General features: G+C 61.5%; 1 protein-coding gene across 1 annotated transcript in view; it reads right to left on the minus strand.

Annotated features, from left to right (window-relative positions):
• Positions 1–23,752, minus strand: part of PITPNM2 (phosphatidylinositol transfer protein membrane associated 2) — a 93,541-nt gene that overhangs the window by 26,616 nt on the left and 43,173 nt on the right. Inside the window, 2 exon segments of the mRNA XM_084867772.1 lie at positions 842–1,056; positions 6,405–6,580. Of these exon segments, the coding sequence (XP_084723898.1) occupies positions 842–1,056; positions 6,405–6,482 (293 nt within the window). The 5' untranslated portion in view covers positions 6,483–6,580.

Consider the following 23,752-nt stretch of genomic DNA (forward strand, 5'->3'; position numbering starts at 1 on the left):
AAATGATGAGAGAGAATCATTGATCAGCTGCCTCCTGCACGCCCCCTACTGGGGACCCAGCCTGTAACCTGGGTATGTGCTCTTGACTGGGAACCGAACCCTGACCTCCTAGTTCGTGGTCGACGCTCAACCACTGAGCCACTCGGGCCAGGCCAGCCCTTCTCTCTTGGCTGGAATTGAGTGCAGAGGAGGAGAGCGCTATTGGGAGGAGGAATGAAGGGAGCCCGGGAGACTGGTGGGGACCCTGTCTGCACAGCAGGTGGCAGCCAGCGGGGCGCACCAGTCTGGTCTAACCCAGTGGTGCTCAGCTGCACCGGGCGAGGTGGGGGCACAGAGTGATGAACCTCCTACCGGGGGGATCTAAAGGAAACCCCAGGTCCACATGGCATGTCGCTGGAGGCCTCAGGGCGGGAGGGAGTCTGGGCCATCTGGTCTACCCTCGGGCTGTGCTCCTTCCCAGCTGCTGACTGTCCCCCATTCTCAGGTGAACGCCAAGGTTTCGTGTGTATCCCCTGAGCTCCCAGATGGCAAGGGGGTCTCCACGGGACGTTGCTGGACTCATGCCTTCCAGGCCTCCCTCCCGGACACCCCTCTCCTGACACCCCTGTTTCCTGCAGGGAAGCCCAGGGGATCGTCAGGGCTCCCCTACCTGGAACAGAGGCTCAGCTCCCGGGAAGCCTGGGGTGCAGGGGCTGGGCCTCACCTGGAGGGCCGCCTCCTCCCCGGATCAATGCCACAGGGCACACACACACACACACACACACACACACACGCACGCACACACACGCACACACGCACACACACACACGCACACACACGCACACACACACACCCCGCTCACCTGGTCCGCGTGTAGGGGTAGGCGTTCCAGGACTCCTCCACCACCCGCAGGGCCGCCTTGGGCAGGATGGAGCGAAACCAGCTGGGGATGTGCCTGCCCACGTGGTACACCTTGTGGGTGTACTGCCCGGAGCCGCCGGGGCCGTCCGTGTACGGCCGGTTCTCCAGGATCTCCACGCCGCTGCCTTCGCCATGCGTCTCGGTGCGGCTCTTCTTCTGTGGGGACAAAGGCACGGCCCGTGGGTGGGGGTCGCAGCACTCTGCAGAAGGGGAGGGGCTCAGGGGACCCAGCCCCGGAGAGCTGAGCGGGAGGGGGGGCCTAGGAGAGGCGGATCTGTGTAGGCGAGGCAGGAGTCTAGGAGGAAACCCATGTACCTATATCTGCGAACTATGCGTATTGAGTCCTCCTATGCGTATCTCCAGGATGCCAAGGCGACTCAACGGGGAAAAGAATGGTCTTTTCTGATGGTGCTAGGACAACTGGCTCTCCACAAGGGAAAAGAATGAAGCTGGAACTCCCATTTGACCCAGTGATCCCACTTCTAGGATCTACAAACTACAAACACCAACTAGAAAGGACATATGCACCCCTATGTTCATAGCAGCACAATTTGCAATAGCTAAGATTTGGAAACAGCCTAAGTGCCCATCAGCAGATGACTGGATTAAAAAACTGTGGTATATCTACACACTGGAATATTATGCTGTGGTTAAAAAAAAAAAAAGGAGTTCTTACCATTTGCAACAGCATGGATGGAACTGGAGAGCACTGTGCTAAGTGAAGTAAGCCAGGCAGAGAAAGATAAATATCACATGATCTCACTCATTTATGGAATATAATGAACAACATATGTAACTCAAATAAATCCAGAGAAAGAGAAACATCGATCAGACCATTAAACCTCAGAGGGAAGGTAGGGGAGGGTGGGGGTAAAGGAAAGAGATCAACCAAAGGATTTGTATGCAAACATATAAGCCTAACCAATGGACACAGACAACAGGGGGGTGAGGGCATGAAGGGAGGGGATGGGGGAGTTGGGGAGAAACAAAGACACGTATCTAACACTGTAATCAATAAAGAAATTGATAAAAAAAAAAAAAAAAATGAAGCTGGACCCCTCCCTCACACCACACATAAAGACGAACTCAAACGGATCAAAGACCTAAAATAAATAGAAGTCTTAGAAGAAGATAGAGTGGGAGCAAGTCTTCCTCATCCTGGATTTGACAATGGTTTCTTAAGCGCAAGCCACCAGGGGGGAAGATAGATAAAATGGGTTCCATAAAACATGCATAACTTTGTGTGTATCGCATGCAGGACACTAAGAAGAAAGAGGAAGGCAACCCACCGAATGGGAGGACATTTTTGTAAATAATATGCCTGATAAGGGATGCGTATCCAAAAGATATTGAAAACTCTTAGGACTCGCCGAAACCGGTTTGGCTCAATGGATAGAGCGTCAGCTTGGGGACTGAAAGGTCCCGGGTTCGATTCCGCTCAAGGGCATGTACCTTGGTTGCGGGCATATCCCCAGTAGGAGGTGTGCAAGAGGCAGCTGATCGATGACTCTCTCTCATCGATGTTTCTAACTCTCTATCCCTCTCTCTTCCTCTCTACAAAATCAATAAAATATATTTAAAATAAATAAATAAATAAATAAATAAAATAAAAACTCTTAGGACTCAACAACAAAGAAGGAAATAACCCAATTCAAAAACACACAAATGGCTTGAATAGTCATTTCTCAAAAAAAAGAGATACGCAAATGGCCAACAAGCCCCCGAGAAGATGCTGCAGCTGCCCTAGTCATCAGGGAATGCCAATCAAATCGACAATGAGATGCCCCTTTCATGCCCATTTGGATGCCTAAGAAGTCAAACGATTAGCAAGTGCTGGTGGGGATGTGGAGACACTAGGACCATCATGCACTGCTGTTGGAAAGGCGAAACGGTATAGTTGTCGTGGAAAACAGGGTGGTGGCTCCTCGAAAAGGTGGACACAGCCCTGGCCGATTTGGCTCAGTGGATAGAGCGTCAGCCTGAGGACTGAAGGGTCCCAGGTTCGATTCCCGTCCAGGGCGTGTACCTTGGTTGCAGACACATCCCCAGTAGGGGGTGTGCAGGAGGCAGCTGATTGATGCTTCTCTCTCATTGATGTTTCTAACTTTCTCTATCCCTCTCTCTTCCTTTCTGTAAAAGATCAATAAAACATATTAAAAAAAAAAAAAAAAAATGGTGGACACGTAGTTCCCACATGGCTCAGCAGTTCCACTCTTAGGGTATCCGTCCGAGGACATGAAAACATAGGTTAGCACACGAACGTGGACACCCGTGTGCAGAGCAGCGCTAGTCACAACAGCCAGGGGGCGGGACCAACGCAGATCTCCACGAACTGAAAAACGGGTCAACGGCTCTGGTCAGTGTGGTGCACCGAAGGGTCATGGCTTCGATTCCCAGTCACGGGCACATACCTGGGTTGCAGGTTTGATCCCTGGTCCCGGTCAGGGTATGTGCTGGAGGCAACCAATCGATGTGTCTCTCTCCCATCGATGTTTCTCTCTCTCTCTTCCCCTCCCTCCCTTCCTTCCACTCACTCTTTCTAAAAATCAGTGGGAAAAAATATCCTCAGGTGAGGATTAACAACAACAACAAAGGATAAGCAGATTATGTCCACCCAATGGACTGTGATTCATCCATAAAAATGACATGCTGGCACCTGCGACAACACGGATGAGCCCTGAACACACGACGCTGAGTGAGAGAAGCCGGACACAGGAGGCCACCCGCTGTGTGATCCTATTTCTATGAAATATCCGGAATAGGCAAATCCACAGTCGGGAAGCAGATTATTGGTTGCCCAGGGATGGGGGGCTGGGAACGGAAAAATGACTTCTGTTTGAGGAGATGAAAAGGCTCTCAATTGATTGTGGTTTCATAACATAACGATAACCACTAAACTGTACTCGGCAAACACGTGAATCGGTTGGTGCGTGACTTACATCTCAACGAAGCTGGTATATGACGAAACACACACACACACACACATGCCAAAACCAATCCTGTCCTGTCTCCTGCTCACTCCCAGACTTCAGCAAGATCAACTGTGGGGAGTGGGGAGTGGGGAGGGGCCTGGGTCACCTCGGAGCATCTCTCTCGGCCACCAACACTCTTGCCGGTGTTCAAAAGCTCAGGTTTCTGCTTATGCAGAAAACCTCCTCGTGGCTGAGATGCTGGTGATTTTAAGCCCAGCATCTGTTTCCATGGTGACGTGACGGCACCGCCAAGGCTACCTTCGGTCAGTTTCCTGAACAGCAGGTGTGCGCCTGCTCACATGCACGCACCTGTGACCCCGGCCTGCTTTGCCGGCGCGGGCTGGGCGGAGAAGCCTGCCCTCCCTCCCCCTCCCCGGGGCCGAGGCTGCGCGGGAGGGGCTGAGCCACGTGGGCCCGGTGCGGTGCGGGCAAAGCACAGGCCCCAGGAGGCCAGGATCCTTCAGTGTTACACAGGAGGCTGGGGGGGAGAGGGGGGCTAAAGAAGGGGGTGGGAAGCAGCAAAGAGCAAGAAGCCCCCCAGGAAGCGGCTCCCAGCGCTGTCCAGGGTCCTGGCTAAGCGCCGCCCAGGGCTCGCTGGGAGCTAAGCATTTGCCAGGCCTCTTCCAGGAGAGCAGGCTCACTCCCAGACAGGCCAACCCTTCCTTTGTTTTATTTATATATATATATATATATATATATATATATATATATATATATATATATATATTAATATACTTTATTGATTTTTTACAGAGAAGAAGGGAGAAGGATAGAGAGTTCGGAACATTGATGAGAGAGAAACATCGATCAGCTGCCTCCTGCACACTCCCCACTGGGTGTGTGCCCGCAACCACGGTGCATGCCCTTGACCGGAATCGAACCCGGGACCCTTGAGTCCGAAGGCCGACGCTCTATCCACTGAGCCAAACCGGTTGGGGCTTTCCTTTGTTTTTAAAACCTCGAACACGTGCCCGGCGGGCGAGGCTCAGTGGCTGAGGTCACGGTTCCATTCCCGGTCAAGGCGCGTGCCCTGGTTGTGGTCTCAATCCCCAGTACATCTCTGTCCCCCAGCCTTCGGCCCTGGCTGGGCACGGAGAAAGTCTAACTGACCTTGTTAACAGCTCTAGCGAGGTCTGACTACGCTCACACCCGTGGAACCTGCACACAGTGGAGATGATGGGCTTGTCTGTCTCCCCCACGGTGGGCAGAGACCCTGGGAACTCGGGGCCAGACGCAGGAGAGACAAATGTGGGAGCAGGAGGAGTGGGGCTTGGAAGAGGGAGAGTGAGTGAGCAGCCCCTCGGCCATGGGAGACATCACAGGGGAGGCAGAAGAATAGATGTTTCTGTCAGGCCGGTGTGGCTCAGTGGTTGGGCACCGACCTATGAACCGGGAGGTCACAGTTTGATTCCCAGTCAGGGCACATGCCCAGTTTGTGAGCTCGATCCGGGGGGCGGGGGGGGGGCCCTGCAGGAGGCAGCTGATCAATGACTTTCTTTCATTGTTGATGTTTTTATCTCTCTCTTCCTCCCTCCTCTCCATTCCTCTCTGAAATCAATTATGTATATACACAGTATATGAAGAGATGACTCTTTTAAATCTCAAAAGAGGGGTGCAGACGGCAGGTGTGTGTGAGGGGCCCAGAGGCAGAGGTGGTGAAATGTGTGGAAGAGCTCTGGATAGCCTAGAAGCTGAACGCCCGTCCCCAGGGGTCTGCGCACAGCGGGCCGCGCGGTGCCCGGGGCGGGGGCGGCTGTAGTGGGGGGGGGGGGGGCTCCCCTGGTGTGCGTGGGGATTACGGAGCAGCAGGACACAGCGGCGGTGGCAGACCAGCCGGGGCCTCCCTCACACAGGCTGAGCCATTTCCAGGGGACTCAGGACTGGGGGGCTGACGAGCCTCTTCCCGCTCCCGGCTCTCGAGGAATAATTGCAGGGTAAGTGGCTCAAGAGGGAATTGAGTGGCGCGTCGGAAGCAGTTTGGAGCTGACGGCCCCCCAGAGAGGCCGAGCTCGCCTCTGTCCTCTTCCCGCTCACACTCTGGCAGCCCCGTCGAGCTCCTCCTGGGGGCCGGGGGGGGGGGGGGCGGGGGGCCGGGAGCTCCTAGCCAATTCCCCAGACCTGGGCTGAGTGTGGGAGCCACCAAGCAAAGCCAGGGGTAGAGGTGGCGGCCCTGCCGGCCCAGGCCCCCCTGACTCCTGTGTGATGATTCTGTGACTGGGGGGTGGGGGGGGAGGGGGGGCCAGCACGGCCAGAGGCTGGACCGAGGCATCCACACGCCCAGAGGAGCCCAGAGCTGGGCCCACAGCCGGTTTATAATCAGACCCTCAGCTGGGAGGGAAGCTGTCGGGCTGGGGCACCGAGAGGCGGGCAGGGATGCTGGGCTGGGGACTGCCACAGAGCAGGACCTGGGAAAACGGGAGCCTGGCGGGCAGACACGGTGCGCGAGGGCCACAGCGCCCCCCGGCGCCCGGGTGCGGGGGGAGGGGGTGCTGCGTGTGTGCCCGGCATGGCCAGCCCCAACCCCGGACCCACCTGGATCATGTAGAGCTGGGCTATGCGGTACTCCTCCACGGTCATCGGCAGAGGGATGCGGTACTCCTTTATGATCATCTTGGAGTCCACGCCTTCCCGGCGACGGGGAACTGCGTGCTGGGACTTCTAGGTGACGAGGTTCCTTAGATCACCATGACAGAGCTCAGCAAGGACCCCTGCGGGAGAGAGAAAGGACAGGTGAGCCGCCTTCTGCCAAGACCGATGGGGGCAAGAACACGGAGGAGGGGCGGGGCCTACACCCGAGGCGGGTGTTCTGGTCCCCGTTCGGCCGTGAGCCCACCACATGACCGTGATCCCGCAAGGTGAGGTGTCACTCCGGGCACCAGGAGGACGCCGGTTTGATTCCTGGTCAGGGCATATGCTGGGCTGCGGGCTTGATCCCCAGTAGGAGGCCAGCAGGAGGCAGCCAACGGATGTTTCTCTCTCTCTCTCTCTCTCTCTCAAATCAATTTTAAAAAACCAAAAACACAAAAAAGAAATCATAGCCGAAACTGGTTTGGCTCAGTAGATAGAGCATTGGCCTGCAGACTCAGGGTCCCAGGTTCGATTCCGGTCAAGGGCATGCACCTTAGTTGCGGGCATATTCCTGGTAGGGGGTGTGCAGGAGGCCGCTGATCGATGTTTCTCTCAATGTTTCTAACTCTCCATCTCTCCAACTATCCCTTCCTCTCTGTAAAAAAGCAATAATATATATATTAAAAAAAAAAAAAAAAAATATATATATATATATATATATATATATATATATATTTTTTTTTTTTTTTAAGAAAGAAAACATAGCCTTTGAGTCAGCCAATTCTTTCACCACCTCCCAGCTATGGCCGTGAGCCAATTCCCTAATCGCTTTGATCTTTCCTTGTACCTCCCACAAAGCTCTCCCATCCAGCCCAGTTCCGACCAGCACTCAGCTGGCAGGCAGGGTCTGAGCCGGGGCCCGAGGCAGGCGCCGAGGCCTGTGTGTGGCCCAGATTCCCTCCCCCCCCCCCCCCCCCGCCCGCTCCGAGCTGCAGCCCCCACACCACCGCCCTCAGGGGAACACAGCCGAGCCCCGGGGCACCACACCCCAAGGACACACGGCCCCTTGCCTGGCCCCGGTGGGCACGGCGGGGTCCCCTTGCTCTCTCCCCCGGGCAGACTGCAGCCCCCTCGTGGACGAGGGCGGAGCGGCCTGTGTGTCTGCCCGTCCCCCGGGCCCGCCTCGCCTGCCCGGCAGCTGAACCCTCCGACAATCTCATTATGCCAATTCCAGCTGCCCGGGCGCGAGGCAGACACACATTTCATCGGCCCTGCTGCAGGCGGGTGGGCTAGACAGAGCGATGTTTTACCGCTTCGCCCGGGCAGCCGGGGGCCTGGCTCAGGGAGGGGGAGAAAGAAGAAGGAAGTCGTGAGAGGCCTTTCGATGAGGGAAGCCAGGGAAGGAAAGCAAGGCCCAGGCTCAGCCCTCAGAGCACAGGGATGGACCCTGGACAGAACCTCAGTGACGCCACCTGGCCCTCGGTCTCTGGGAGAGCCCGGGGCTCCCCGAAGCCCTGGATTCACAACCCCAGGAGGGACCCCCATTTGTTCACCGGTGTCTTTGAGGGAACAGCAGGGCCAGACGACGACCTCAGAGTGGAGGAGGCCACTGGGCGTGGCACCCAGGGCCGTCCTGGGGGGAGGGATTCGCCCTGGGAGCCCTGACCGGATCTGGGGTGGGGGTCACCCTCCTGGTCCTCAGGCAGCCCTCCCGTCCATCCAGAGCCACACGCGGGGGGGTGGGGGACAGGCCTGCAGCTGGCAGAGAACCCGGGGCTCAACCCACGAAATCGAGGGCAGGACCCCAAGGCCGTCAGGGACCCTCCCCGCCGCCTCCCGGAACAACCGCCGGCTCCTTGACAGCGTCTGTGACTCAAACTGCTCACAGAGCCAGACGCCCCCGCCACCCCACCCCCCCCCGAGAGTGTGTGCAGGGGCGTGAGCCCAGCCAGTAGCTAGACAGACAGACAGACGGAGGCTGCACCGTGACCCACGGAGGGGCGGGGTCCGGATGACCTTGGCACGGCCGCCAGCCCCTCTCCGATGCTCACGATTCCCCATGCATCACCCTGGGAAAGGCGGTGCTGGGAGGCCGCGGGGCCAGGCGGGAGGAGGGAGCCGGCGGGGCTGAGTCACTGGCAGAGCCACACAGAGTCCAGGGCAGAAGGCATGACCATGGGCGTTTTACGGGCCGAGATCCGGGCCTGACCCACTGGCCCCAGGGTGAGCGGGAGCAGGTGCCTCAGGCCACCCACGCTAGTTCCAAATGTTCTACTCAGAAGGCAACACGCAGGCCAGGCTGCAGCCTGGGCCAGAAGGCCTGGCCAGGGTCCCTGGGGGGCGGTGCGCACACGCGTGTGTGTGCCCAAGCAAACGCGTGTGCGCACAGCTCTGCCCGGGCCCTGCCCAGCCCCAGGGAGCAGGCAATCGACCAGCGCGGCCGCCATGGCCAGGCTCCCGGGGGTGGCCGAGAACACTGCAGGCCTGGAAAGTTTCCCGGGACCTGGCTCTGCTTTTCAGCATCATTAGCTTCCCTTCAGTGCCCCATAAAACCCTTGCGCGGATGATGGATGCCAGCCTCGTCCGGGGCGGAAGGCGGGGGACAGGAGGAGGGGGGGAAGCACAGAGGAAAACAAACACTGGTCAAGCCTGGAGGCCCCGGGGACATGACATGGGAGCAGAAGGCACCGGAGGAGCTGGGCTGCCTGTTCAGCTGCACAGACCGGGCATTGCCCAGCGCCCAGCGGGGCCGTTCTCACGGACGACACCAGGACCCCATTCCCTTCAGCTGGGCAGTGCGGGCAAAGGGCCCCTGATCCTGGCGTGAGGACCCCTCCCTTCTCAGGAACTGCCCATCCGTACCTCGTGGGCAGGAGGACCTGACCGAGGATGGACAGGAGTCCAGGGGAAGGGCTGGGCTCTCTCGGGGCGTTGTGTGTGGGGGGCAGGACCCCAGAGCACCGGGCATCTCTCCTGAGCTGAATCGCAATGATGTCTCCGGTGCTCTCTCCCCTTCTCCGAACCACTTTCCACTCTTGCCCCTTGACTGACTGACTGACTGATTGATTGGTTTGAGAAAGAGAGGGGGAGAGACATCAATTTGTTGTTCCACTGATTCATGCATTCATTGGTTGCTTCCTGTATGTGTCCTGACCGGGGATCGAACCCACCACCTTAGTGTTTGGAGACGACGCTCTAACCAAGTGAGGGCCCTGCCTCGCCAGGTCCGGAGCACCCCCTCCCAGCCACGATCTCGCCACACCCGGTCTCCAGCTTATCTGTCTCTTTCCTTTCCGGAAATCCCCTGAGACAGATGCTCCCGGTGCTCTGCTCGCTGCAGCCCATCCTCGCTGCCGTCGCCCCGCCCCCTCCCTCCCCCCCTCCCTCCCCCCCTCCCCCCCCCCTCCCTCCCCCCCTCCCTCCCTCCCCCCCTCCCTCCCCCCCTCCCTCCCTCCCCCCCTCCCTCCCCCCCTCCCTCCCTCCCTCCCCCCCTCCCTCCCCCCCTCCCTCCCTCCCCCCCTCCCCTCCCTCCCCCCCTCCCTCCCTCCCTCCCCCCCTCCCCCCCTCCCTCCCCCCCTCCCTCCCTCCCTCCCCCCTCCCCCCTCCCTCCCCCCCTCCCTCCCTCCCTCCCCCCTCCCCCCTCCCCCTCCCTCCCTCCCTCCCTCCCTCCCTCCCTCCCCCCCCCTCCCTCCCCCCCCCCCTCCCCCCCTCCCTCCCTCCCTCCCTCCCCCCCTCCCCCCCTCCCTCCCTCCCCCCCCCCCTCCCCCCCTCCCTCCCTCCCTCCGGGGCTGTGTTCCGGGCGCGTCCTCCCCGCGGGCCTCCATACTGTCCTCTCTCCGGTGCTGACTGTTCTGTGAACGTCCTCGGCGGCTGTGTCTCAGACCTGCTTCTCCGTTCTCCATGCCTTTCCCATTCCCGGCACCTATCTGCAGCCGGCCTCTTCTTCGTCCGGATGCGGCCGGCCTGGCTGTGGGGTCCACGGACCTCCACACCGCCTGCTGCCCCCGAAGGCCCGCCCGCGGGCTGCCTCTGCCGCCGCCGCCGCCGCCGCCGCCGCCGCCGGGCCCGGGCTGCGGGTCCGCTCCTCCGCCCGCTTAGCTATTTTCGACTCCGAACGGTTCGTGTCCCGCGGAGGTTATTCGCAGAAATCCTGGGAGACGCAGGGCAGGGACTTTTTTTCTGAGAAAATCTCCACTTGCTTCCCCAAGAGCCCGGTCCCCACCCCTCGGAGACCCTCGAGTCCCGGCTCCCAGTCCTCCGGCCACCTCTCCCGCGGCTGTTCTTCCTCCCAATCGGGGAGTGTGCCCTGGCGCCCGGCCCCCCCGGCTGCCCTCACCAAGCCCCACGCCCTGGTGACTGGAAGTTCTGGGGCCAGGAGTGCAAATGCTGTGCCTGGTGAGGCTGGTCCTGTGTCACCGTTTGGGGTGAGGGGGTGGGGGAGGGAGGGACGGCAGGCAAGGCCTCGTGGCGCTGGGACCTGCAGCCCTGGCCGCTGCTGCCCCGTCCCTCCTCCTACGGTGAATGGAGCACCCGGGCGTGCCACCTTCTCCCTGGCACAGACAGGACGGCTGTCGCTCACACCCCAGGACGCCCTGACTACTTGTAGGGCAACGCTCCTTCCTTCGGCCCTCTGCTGAGCGAGCGTTTCTCTCCGCAAGGGCAGGAAGGTCAATGTCACTCGACCCCCCCCCCCCCCCCCCCCCGAGATCGCACGGCGGAGAGGTTCCAATCCCAGGAGGGGATTTTCCTTTCGCTCGTCTGGCACCTCACCGTCTGCCCTCAGACCACGGCGCCCGGGGAGTCTGTCCGGTCGGGGAAGGACGCGGTTGGGGAGGGCGCATGTGGGTGGCACGCCGCCCAGGGTCCCGGATGCACGCCGCCCTCCCCACGCGGAGGCTTCACCGTGACACCCGGAGTGACCGACCGACCGACCGACCGACCGCGAAGGCTTCTCGGGACGTGCTGAGTCCACGGCCCGCACAGCGCAGGCGGCGGGTGCTCAGCAGACACCATCCTCGGGACGGAAATAAAAAGCGGGCTCGGTGACATTTGGCCGCCGCTTCGCAGGAACAGCAGGCTCCCGCGCACACACTGTCCCGAGCCGCGCGCCCGTTTGCAAATTCATCGCACACATCGGTCGACTCTGCTCTGAGGGGAGCCCGGGCGACCGGGTCCTCTGATCAACTTCAAAACCAGACTGTCCCCCAACCAGGCCCCGGGCAGGGCCCCCCCTCCTGCCAGACTCCTAAGCCCCCTCCCGCTATCCTCCCCACAGAAACACTCAGGCGGGGGGTGGGGGCGCTGGTGCTGGGGGCTCCCCAGTTGCCTGTCTACCAGTGTCCCCAATATACTAGTAATATGACAGTGTTTTTTTGTTGTTGTTGGTTATATATATATATATATATATATATATATATATATATATAGAGAGAGAGAGAGAGAGAGAGAGAGATAGATATATATATGTATGTGTGTGTGTGTGTGTGTATATATATATATTTCCCTAACCAGTTTGGCTCAGTGGATAGAGCATCAGCCTGCAGACTGAAGGGTCCCAGGTTCAATTCCGGTCAAGGACATGTACCTTGGTTGCAGGCACATCCCCAATAGGAGGCGTGCAAGAGGCAGCTGATGGATGTTTCTCTCTCTTTCATCGATATTTCTAACTCTCTATCCCTCTCCCTTCCTCTCTGTAAAAAGTCAATAAAATATTTTATATTATATATATATATATATATATATATATATATATATATATATACACACACACACACATATATATATATATTCCAGAGAGAGGAAGAGGGAGATAGAAACATCAACGATGAGAGAGAATCATGGATCGGCTGCCTCCTGCATGCCCCACACACTGGGGATCAAGCCCCCAACCCGGACATGTGCTCTGACTAGGAATCGAACCAGTGACGTTCCGATTCATAGGTCAATGCTCAGCCACTGAGCCAGGCCGGCCGGGCCACAGGACAATGGTTTTGAGACAGACGTGCACACGTTTGTAACACGTCAGTGGAAACTGTGCGAAAGCAAAATGAAAGGGGATGGAGAGGAGGTCGAGAGTGAAGCCTTCTAATTTCAGGGTCACACCCGCCAGCCACCTGACCCCCAGCTACCGGCTTAGCCCCGCCTCCCTGGGGCTCTTCCTGGGGATGTCAGCCTCTCCCCACCTGCGCTCCCAGGCCCCCCCGGCTCCTGGGACACTCCTGGTCCCCAGCCCCGTGCAGCTGCCGGCATCAGCTCTGAGGGTCCCAGGACGGAGGCCCTGACCCCGGCCCCGAGGTCAGAGGGAAACGCGTCAGGCTGGGCCAGGCCACTGTATGCCTCCTGAACCCACCCCCGTTCACGGCCGGGAGGGAAGGAGGCGAACACCTGAGCTTGGCGGGAGCTCTCGGGAGGCGCGGGGGCTGAGAGCTCACGCTCACGTTGCCTGGGAGACAAACGCCTCTTCTATTTAGGGCCGCCCCCCCAGAGCTTCGTGCCAGCTCCCCACTCCCCCCGCCCCGCTCCGAAGGCTTCACCGCTCCGGAGGGTGCCTTGGCGGGGAGCCTGGGTCAGGTTCTCGGTGTCAGCGCTCCTGACAACACCAGGAGGCGCTGCCTCCTTCCACAGACCTAACTGCACGGCTCTGCCTCCTCTTCCAGGAAGCCCCCCTGGGTTGACAAAGGCTCGCTGTCTTTCTGCTCTCTCCAGCCCTGTGTGATGGACACTGCCCTAACCGGCTTGGGCCTGGGGATCTGGTTCTCTTCACATTCAGCCCAATTAGGGGGTGGGGGGGTCACCTGCCCTTGGCACTTCCCCAGGATTTCATTAAGAAGGAGGCCAAGGAGGCCTGGCCGGGGTGGCTCAGTGGTTGAGCGTCGACCCATGAACCAGGAGGCCACGGTTCCGATTCCCGTTAGAGGCACATGCCTGGGTTGTGGGCTTGATCGCCAGTAGGGGGCGTGCAGGAGGCAGCCGACCAATACCGATCGATGATTCTCCCTCATCGTTGATGTTTCTACCTCTCCCTTCCTCTCTGAAGTCAGTGAAAGTGTGTGTTAGAGAAAAAAGAAGAAAGAAGGAGGCCAGGCCAATGATCCGAGAGTGGGACCTGCCCAAAGTTTTCCCACTCACTGAGGTCCGGCCCTTGGCCTTGCCCGGGGACCGAGCAGGTGTGCGTGCAGTCACTGCTCGCCGGGCGGGTGGAGCGCTCTCGGCACCAGCTGCTGGGCACGGACGAGGGCGGGGATGGCATGGGAGCTCATGCAGAAGGGACTAAGTGAGAGGCAGGAGGTGGGCCCCGGGAGGCCCTGCAACGGGGAGGGCTCCCTTGTCCCTCCTCCTGACACGCTGCCCTCCCCGCACATCGGGTGCCCACATGCTAGCTCCCTCCCGCCCAATCCCAGCGTGCTGCGCCTGCAGACCCACCCAGGAGACACCCCTCCTGGACAGGCAGCTGCGGGATGCCAGGGCAGGTCTGAGCCCCAGCGCCTGCCCGGCTCACCTCTCTGTCCTCAGAAAGAACACGTAAAAAAACAAACAAACCCTGAGCCTCAGTTTGCTCATCTGTGAAGGGGGGTGTCCAGACACCGAACGAGGGGGGTCAGGCACGAGTGTGCAGGGCACCCCACGCTGTGCCTGGCAGCGGAGATGTGTTCCAGCGCCTACGGGGACGTTAAAAATAGCCGGCCGCTGGGTACTGCCAGGGGGCCCTGTGGGTAGCATCGCCCCTTCAGCTCCCGGAGCCTCAGGGGAGGGGCGCTGTGGTGGGTGGGTGGGGGGGGAGGGCAGGTGCTATTTGTAACGGGTCCAAAGCAGAGGCCTCCCCGGGGCCCAGAGGCGGTTAAGCATTCAGACCTCGCCCCGCCTGCACGTTGTTCGAAGGCAGCAGCGCGATCTCCGGCAGCATCCAGGCACCGCGCGGGCCGTTGCTGCGGCGAGATGTGTGCGCGGAGGACGCAGAGCGGCTATAGATAGCCTCCCCGCCTATAAATAGCCTCACCTCGGTGCAGACTCGATCTGGCTGCCAAGTGAGTTATGAAAAGGCGCTCGGTCTTCGGAGCTCGCCGGGTTTTGGGAGCGAGGACCGGGGACCGGCCGCGGTGGCTCGACAGACCCGGAGACGGCTGTGCCTCAGCCCCGGCTCACCCCACGGCCGGCACCGTCCAGTTGGGGGGGGAGGGGGGTCACACCCACCCGCCCCTGAAACTCGCCCGCCCTGACCCGGGGACACAGCAAGGAGGTGGTGGGTCCCGCCGCCGCACCCAGCACAGCGCGCACAGACACACACAGACACACACAGACAGCAACGCGTGGGCACAGGGGCCGGACGCCCAGCTCTGGGGACGGAGCCCAGCCCGTGCGGCCTCGGGGGCCAGGACACCTGCTCAGGGGGGCTCCCGCCCTCATGCCCGCCCAGGCTGCACCGGACGAGGATGAGGACGGGAAGGGAGCTAGGGGCGGGGCGGGGCGGGGCGGGGCTTGGCGGCCAGTGGCCTCCTACTTTCTGGCCCCTGGAGGGGCCCGGAGATCGCCAGGCAGGCAGGCAGGGACGGCGCCAGAGCAGAGGAGGCGGCCCTGGGCGTGTGGCCTGACCGCCTCACGCAGCTTCGGGCCTTCCCCGCGAAGTCTGAATCACGTTCGCGAGGAGCGGGATCCCGGCTCCTGACCCCGGGCCGGAGCGTGGAAAACGCTGATATCCGTGATGTTGTTTCAATACACAATATAAAACGGGGGCTCGGGGGTGGGAAGGGGCAGCCCCTTCCGTCCAGGAATGCCCTCCTGCCCCCAGGACTCCCTCCGGAGGCGGGGCCTTCCTGGGTCCTGAGCTGGGCCCCCCGTGAGCACGCAGACAGGGTGCGGACAGAGCCTCCCTCCCGCGCTCTGGCCGCCCGGCAGCGCCCAGGAGAACGGGCCGGAGTCCGGAGGGAGGAGCCCAGGAGGACGGGCCGGAGTCCGGAGGGAAGAGCCCAGGAGGACGGGCCGGAGTCCGGAGGGAAGAGCCCAGGGGAACGGGCCGGAGTCCGGAGGGAAGAGCCCAGGGGAACGGGCCGGAGTCCGGAGGGAGGAGCCCAGGAGGACGGGCCGGAGTCCGGAGGGAAGAGCCCAGGGGAACGGGCCGGAGTCCGGAGGGAGGAGCCCAGGAGGACGGGCCGGAGTCCGGAGGGAGGAGCCCAGGAGGATGGGCCGGAGTCCGGAGGGAGGAGCCCAGGAGGACGGGCCGGAGTCCGGAGGGAGGAGCCCAGGAGGACGGGCCGGAGTCCGGAGGGAAGAGCCCAGGGGAACGGGCCGGAGTCCGGAGGGAGGAGCCCAGGAGGACGGGCCGGAGTCCGGAGGGAAGAGCCCAGAGCGGAGACGGGCTCACCCTAGGGCGAGAGCTTGGAAGCCGGAACGGGTTCCGTCCTCCCCTCGGGCCGGGCGAGGGAAGCTCTGGGGCCTCGGTTCTCTGCGCATAAAAGCAGGTCCTGCCCGGCCGGCGTGGCCCCGGGACTGAGCGTGGACTTGGGAACCAGGAGGTCACGTTTCCATTCCTGGTCAGGGCACAGGCCCCGGTTGTGGGCTCCATCCCCAGTGGGGGCGTGCAGGAGGCAGCCGATCAGTACTGACAGGCGATTCTCTCTCATCGTCGATGTTTCTATCTCACTCTCCCTCTCCCTTCCTCTCTGAAATAAGTTTAAAAAACAAATATTTTTAAAAAGTAGGTCCAGCCGAAACCGGTTTGGCTCAATGGATAGAGCATCGGCTTGGGGACTGAAGGGTCCCGGGTTCGATTCCGGTCAAGGGCATGTACCTTGGTTGCGGGTATATTCCCAGTGGGGGGTGTGCAAGAGGCAGCTGATCAATGACTCTCTCTCATTGATGTTTCTAGCTCTCTATCTCTCTCCCTTCCTCTCTGTACAAAATCAATAAAAAATATATATTTTTTTAATTAAAAAATAAAATAAAAGTAGGTCCAATGCCACATCAGGGTGCACCCCACAGGGTGTCCGGGGGACACGTGAAGAGGCAGTGAGCGTGTGACGGGCCCAGCACACGAGGCCCAAGGAATGGCAGCGCTGCCGCGATCGTGACAACGGCGATGGGGATGGTGGCGCTGCCCCGCCCGCCGGCGTCCCTTGGAGCTATCTATATCCCCATGCCCGGACCAGCCAGGGTTCGAACCCGGCGGTCCTGTTACCAACCCTCTGACCCCACCATCACACAGGGCGGGTCGGCAGACACCCTGCCCCTGACTCCAACTGGAAAACAGAAGCCAAGAGAACAGTAGGGCCATGGTCAAGGTCGCCGGGGCCTCAGTCAAGGTCGCCTGGTAAGTCAGTCCCTGGGAAGGAACGAGAACCCTTGAGTCTGGGGCCAGGGCTACCCCAAGCCCACCCCAGCTGGCACCCGGCAGCCTCGGCATTCTCTGGGGCGTCGGGTGGGCCAGGCTGGGAGCAGCTGAGGCAGAAGAACTCAGGGGGGGAGGGGGGGAGCCCAGAGAGGGGGTGGCTGGGGTGCGGGGAACTGAGTCATGCTCCAGGCCCCAGCCCACCGCACACAGCCTGGCTCGCCTATCTCTGGCGGGGAGCCCAGGCTATTTCGGGAGGCTCTGCACACAGCCTGCCACTTCCCTGCCGGGCTGACGGTCAAAAACAAAACCCGCCCGGCAACAGCCCCGCGCGCCCCGCCGAACAGCAGGACGGGGGCCGGCGGGGGCGGCAGGGGCACGCGCACCCCCTGCCCTGCACCAAACACAGTGCCGCCGTGAGACAAACAGAACCCGCGGAGGCCGCCGGGCGCCCTGGGAGAGGCCGGCTTCAGAGCCAGACAGACCTGCGTGCACAGTCACCCACCCAATCCGGGCCTCAGTTTACCCGTCTCCCAGGGGCGGGGGATTCGGTGAGATGACCCTGAGGCCCTGGGCTCGTAGGCAAAGGGGGAGGCCTGTCCTTGCCTCCAGCCCCTCCAGCCCCCGCCTGCAGGTGCCCCGTGGGGACACAGGGCCCTGGGAGGGACAAAGGCTCGCCCGAGGTCCCCAGCAGGTCCCGGCAGGGCGGGGCTCCAGCCTGGTGTCCGTGTGATTGTGCGGAGGCCGAGGCTCAGGGACACACAGACACAAAGCCTCTTGCAGGAGCCAAGTGTCGAGGGCACAGCTCTAGCACGTGCCCCGGGGTGAAGCGTGCAGCGAGGGAGAGGGGGGGCAGAGCGGAGCAGGGGTGGGGTGCCCAGGCCCCCGGAAGGGTTCCTGGGCGAGGCGGGCAGGATGCTGAGCTATCAGGCAAGAGAGGGGTGGAGACCCAGCTCCGGACTCCGACAGGGCAGAGGGGCAGAGAAAGGGGTCGGGTTTGCTGACCTGCAACCCCAGGAGCCAGCAGGAGGGGGGCGCCGGCGCCTGGGACCGGCCTTTGCTGTATCGCCCAGGCTGCCCTGGGAGGAGGGTCCCCCAGCCCCTCGATGGCTGTCAGAGGGGACCGTTTGCCCCTGAGACAAGCACAGGCTCAGAGCTTTCAGGAATGGCAATGCTGTCGCAACACCGACCCTGCAAGGGCCACTGGACTACCTCCCGGGACGGGAGGCTCACTGCCTACCTGCCCTGCTAGAATGTCCTCCCAGGAGTGGTCTGCCTCCCAGGGACTCGACCTGGGGTCGTGGCTGGCTCTGCTCCAGGTCCCCTTCAGGCAGGTGTCCAAGGCGCTGCCCCGGCAGCAGCCACCTCCTCTGCTCTGGGCGCGCTCAGTCTATTCACAGGGCAAAGCCGCCCTCGCGGGTGACAGGGCCTGAGGCTGCACCAGCCCCAGACCTGTCTCCTGGGACCCGCTGCCCCCGGCCTGCCCTTCACGTGGTGGCCTTCTGAGTGCCGGGTGTAGAGGTGGAAGAGTGTCCCCCCAAATTCTCTCCACCCGGGACCTCAGAACGTGCCCTCCACTGGAGCAGGGTCTGTGCGGGTGTGACTAGCTAAGGCTCTAGAGCACACCATCCTGGATTCAGGATGAATGCGAGCCCCGTGACGGGCGCTCCGAGAGACACGCAGGGGGGTCGGCCACGGGGAGGCGGAGGCAGAGATCGCAGTGACGCAGCCCCGAGAAACCAGCACGTCGGGAGGCAGGACACACCTCACCCAGTGTCCCCTGCAGGGGCACCTACGGGAGAACAGCCCGCTGGCCAGGAGGGGGACACTGGCACCCGGGCAGGACGGAGCAAGCCTGTCACAGGGCCGAGGCCCAGCTATGAAGACACTAGAAGGGATGTGGCCGCTGGGCACGCCCTCCCACGCCCAGTGGCCAGCCCAGCCCCTGCAGGTCCTCGGGGCCCGCCCAGCCACAGGCTGGAAACACTCCCTGGGTGAGGTCCTAACCCAGGGTCTGCAGGTGTCCCTGACGATAAATGTTTGACCCCACCCCGACCTCTGCCTCAGCATCCTCGCCTCCCTCTCTGCCCCCCGGCCCCCCACCCCCATTGGAGAACCTTTCCCTGGCAAGGAGAGCTGGCCAAGGCACCTGGAAACGCCGACTGACACCGAGGTCTCCCGAGTCCCTGCAGCTCCGACAGCTCAGCATCGGCAAACCCTGGCGCTCCCGGCCTGGCTCCACGGGCGCTGCCGCACCAAGGGACGAGGCTAGGGGTCGTGGGACGGTGACGCTGGAGCGCCGAGACCTCAAACAGGCACCGAAACGAGCGGCTTCGGAATGGCCCAGTGAGCTTCCTCTGGGGCAGGCTCTGGGCCCTGCCTCCCTCCTCGGGAAGAGAGGAGGCCCAGTCCCCGTGTTTCACACACGCTCCCTGCCCCCAGGCACTGGGAACCCCCTAGAGAGGGCGAACAACGGCCTGGATCAGTCCCTGCCTGCAGGTGGAGAACACCACTTGCTGAGGTCTCACGGGAGAGCCAAGACTGTAATCTCCGTCTCCTGGCCCTGCTGGAGGGTGCCTGGAGTCAGGTGACTCAGACCCCTTCACTCCAAGAGCCCTGCTCCCAGGTAGAGCTTCTCCCAGGTAGAGCTTCTCCCAGGTACAGCTTCTCCCGGGTAAAGCTTCTCCTAGGTAAAGCTTCTCCCGGGTACAGCTTCTCCCAGGCAGAGCTTCTCCCAGGCAGAGCTTCTCCCAGATACAGCTTCTCCCGGGTACAGCTTCTCCCAGGTACAGCTTCTCCTGGGTACAGCTTCTCCCAGGTACAGCTTCTCCCGGGTACAGCTTCTCCCAGGCAGAGCTTCTCCCAGATAAAGCTTCTCCAAGGTAAACCTTCGCTGTGGGCCCGGCCAGCCCGGCCCCTGGCGGACCATCCTCCAGGCCTCCCTCCAGAGGGAGGCTTGCCTGGAGGCGTGCTGTGCCTGGTGGCTCCGCAGGGCCGGCCCCAGTGGTGGCTCGGCAAAGACAGGCTCCTGGCCAATGTTTGTTCTAAGTGACGGACGTCGACGCTCGGGCCCAGAGCAGCCGCCTGACCTTGGACAGCTCGCTCAAGTCCTCTGCGTGGAAAGATCCGGCCTCTCCCTGACATTTCACAGGGCCACGGGGAGACCGCCAAGCAGCCGAACCCCGGGCGTGAGCTCTGAGCCCGGTGCTAACACCACCCCCACGCCTGCACCGAGGGCTGGGAGTGAGCCCAGGGTCCAGGGCAGGACCCAGAGGGAGACCATCCCTGGACTGGGCGGGGCCAGGGAGGCCCCTCGGTGAGGCAGGCGGGTCCCAGAGGCTCCGCCCGCACCTCCTCTGCACGGGGCACGGCTGTGGAGGGGTGTGTGGGGGGGTATAAATCCTGCCCCAGTGCCAACTGACACCCAGAGGAGCCCTGGGAGTGTCTGGGCCGTCTCTGTGCGTGTTACGCACTCAAGGACACATCCACCCGCTGGGGAGAGCAGAGGAGGACACCAGCCAGTTGTGGGGGGCGCCCCTCAAGCCTCCGAATCGACATGCCCCTTCATGTGCCGGCCCAACCCGGACGGAGTGTGGCTGAGAGCGGCCCCAAGAGTTCCAAGTCCGTGCCAGCACTGCCGGGTGGGACGTCACCGACGCCAGCAGGGCCCCTCCAGCAGAAAACGGGGGGCAGAGGGGCAGGGGAGACCCACACATAAACCCTGGCCCTGCTCTCTCTCTGGGGTCCAGGGGAGGCCCTCCTGGGCGCCTGGGCCACACCCCGCTCTGACTGTGAGACGCGCCCTGTGCCTCCCTTTCCCCACCAGCACCCTGGCCGTGGCCACATGTGGGCAGCTGTGGCGCTGCCATCCTGCCATCCCCGAGCACCCGGGGATGAGGAGCCGCAGCCAGGCTGGGCCTGAGGCTAGGACAGCAGGGTACACGGTGACGATCTGAAACCAATGCTTTGTTTAAAACCCTACACTGGACGAGACCCGCCCTGGCATCTTGCTCTTTCTGGGGCCAGGCGGGGGACCCGGGCTCACGGCTGCCAGCCAGCGTCCGGAGCAGGAGGACGGCCCCCGTTCCACGCCAGGACCCGCGGGATCCCGGAGTAAGTGACTTCTGCAGGTCCCATGGCTGGGACTCAAACCCGGTCCTGCGGCTGACAAGGTCTGCTTTTCCTGCCACCCTAGAGCTCCCCCTTTCTCCCCCTTTCCCCCCTTCCCCGCACCCCATCTCCCATCCCAGGAGCCCACAGTCCTGGAGCAGGACCGGCCGGCCGCCCAGGGCCCAGCAGGCCCCCCGGCAGGGTTTTCTCAGGAGCTCCGGGCCCCGTCTGCGCAGCCTGACAGCCGCCCGCGGTGGCAGCAGAGCTCGCGCGGTGCCCACGCCTAGAAAGCTGTGAAGTGCTCCGCCAGGCGCCAGGCGAGGTGAGGGCGCCGGGCGGACAAATGTGCCGCACGCACCGCACCGTCCCCCGTCCCCGGAGGCCCCTCCTTAACCCTGATGTGCAAACCGGGAGCCTGAGGCTCGGAGAGGCCGGGAATGCTCCGAGGGCCCCCGCCGCGGCTGAGGGCAGTGGGGGGCGAGGACAGGGGACCCACTGGCTCCCACCCTCTGCTCTCCCAAGCGGGTGGGTGCCCCTGAGGGTGTGAGATGGACTGAGGTGGCCCGGGCGCTCCCTGCAGGCCTCTGGGGTGTCACCTTCTATCCTCCCTGCCACCCCCGAGGCCATGGGACCTGGTGAGGAAGGTTCCTCTCGCTGAGGCAACAAGGAGGGGACACTGAGGCACAGAGTGGACGGCGGCTGCAAGGTCGGACGGAACAGCACGTTCGGGTGTCCAGGCCGGTCCAGTCCATTCCTTCCCACCAAGCTCGGCTCTGCTCGGGGAGGTCCGAACAGGGCAGAGCAGGCTGGGTCCGGCCCTCCCTTCAACAACTGCCCAGGGACCGGGGCTGGCCACGGGCGCCCTGGCTCAGGGTTGAGCATCAACCTATGAACCGGTCAGGACACATGCTCAATCCCCAGGGAGGGGCCAGGCAGGAGGCACCTTATCCATGATTCTCTCATCATGGATGTTTCTCTCTCTCTCTCTCTCTCTCTCTCTCTCTCTCCCTTCCTCTCTGAAATCAATAAAAAATATATATATATTTTAAAACATATTTACCCCCGACTGGTTTGGCTCAGTGGGCAGAGTGTTGGCCTGCGGATTGAAAGGTTCCAGGTTCGATTCTGGTACCTTGGTTGCGGGCACATCCCCAGTGGGAGGTGTGCAGGAGGCATCTGATCGATGCTTCTCTCTCATCGATGTCTGAGTCTATCCCTCTCCCTTCCTCTCTGTAAAAAGTCAAATATATATATACGGAAAAAACATATTAAATAAAAAAGAAAGAAAACAAACGATTTTGCCGAACCGTAGGCCCAGCTGAGTGTCTGGGCCATGGAAGGGGCTGGCCTAAGCTGTGGCGTCGGTCGGTTCGGTGTAGCAAACCCACTTCCACTCGCGACACCGAACTCGGGAAGGGTCTGTGGGGACGTCACCCGCCATCACCGGGGAGCCTCTGGGGGACCCACATGGACACGGTCTTTTCTGGACCACCTGAGAGACGGGTCCTGGGACACCACGTGCTTGACGACAATCCTATCACGGCCCCCGCCCCGTGCCAATCATGGGGTTCGCTGCCGAGCGCCCTCACACCTGCTTCCTTCACGCCGAGGGGTGTGAAGCAGGCGGTGCTGTCGGCAGGTTACAGACGAGGAAACTGAGGCCCGGCCTACGACCGCACCTCCCACTGCACCCAGCCATCACCCCGAAGTCCTCGGCTCGGAACAGAGAGCCAGCTCTGCGGGCTGTCTTTCTGGTGACAGGACGCTGTCATAACAAGTTGTGAAATAGAGAGAGCCAGGCTGCCTCCCCCACCCGCCAGCAGAGAGAGCAGATCGGACCAGGCGGTCGAGTTTCTACAGAGCAGCGCTGACTCACCCCCCCCCCCCCCCCCGGCGGGAGCAGTGGGCTGGGGGCCCCGAGGGGCTCCCCACTCAGGCCCAGGCTGCCCCCTCGTCTCGGCCTGCTTTCCTTCTCTCTCCTCGGACAACTGGGTGGAGGGAACCTCCCTGGGCCCAGGGCAGAGCAGGCTGCATGTCTGACAGAGAGACAGTGAGTGAATGAATGAATGAGTCAGCGATCTGAGTGCTGGCTCTGCCTTCCCAGGGGGGCCCATCAACCATTCGGAGACTCAGTTTGCTCAGATGCAAAATGGGACAACAGCAAGCACTGCTAGGTGGCTGCAGAATGACAAATGAGGTGATGTGTACGAAGGTGCCTATGAGGGGAGGGTTAAGATCCTGGTTCAGCCCTAGCCCGTTTGGCTCAGTGGACCAAAGGGCCCTGGTTCGATGCCGGTCAAGGGCACGTACCTTGGTGGCAGGCTCCTCCCCAGCCTGGCCCCTGGTTGGGCTCGTGCAGGAGGCAACCAATCGATGTGTTTTTCTCACATCGATGTTTCTCTCTGCCTTTCCCTCTCTCTTCCACTCTCCCTAAAAATCAATGGGGAAATGTCCTCGGGTGAGGATTAACAACAACAACAACAAAGAAGGTGGAGGTGGAAGTGGAGGAGGTGGAGAAGGTGGAGGTGGAGGAGGAGGAGGAGGAGAAGAAGAAGAAAAAAAAGAAGAAGAGGAGGAGGAGGAGGATCCTGCTTCAGTGTTTGCTAAGCCTTGCTCTGGGCAATAAATCAAAAGATGGGGAGAAATGGAGAGCAAACCTGAAGATGCCGAACTATGCACCATGTGGGGCAGTGGTCATACACACACTCACAGGCACATGGCCTTGTAGCTCAGCACATCTTTTCCTTTTTAATTGATTTCAGAGAGGAAGAGAGAGGGAGAGGGAGAGGGAGGGGGAGAGGGAGAGGGAGAGAGAAACATCCATGATGAGAGAGAATCATGGATCGGCTACCTCCTGCACACCCCACACTGGGGATTGAGC

The sequence above is a fragment of the Pipistrellus hanaki genome, assembly GCF_964339955.1.
Source record: "Pipistrellus hanaki genome assembly, chromosome: 19".
In the NCBI taxonomy this organism is placed as follows: Eukaryota; Metazoa; Chordata; class Mammalia; order Chiroptera; family Vespertilionidae; genus Pipistrellus; species Pipistrellus hanaki.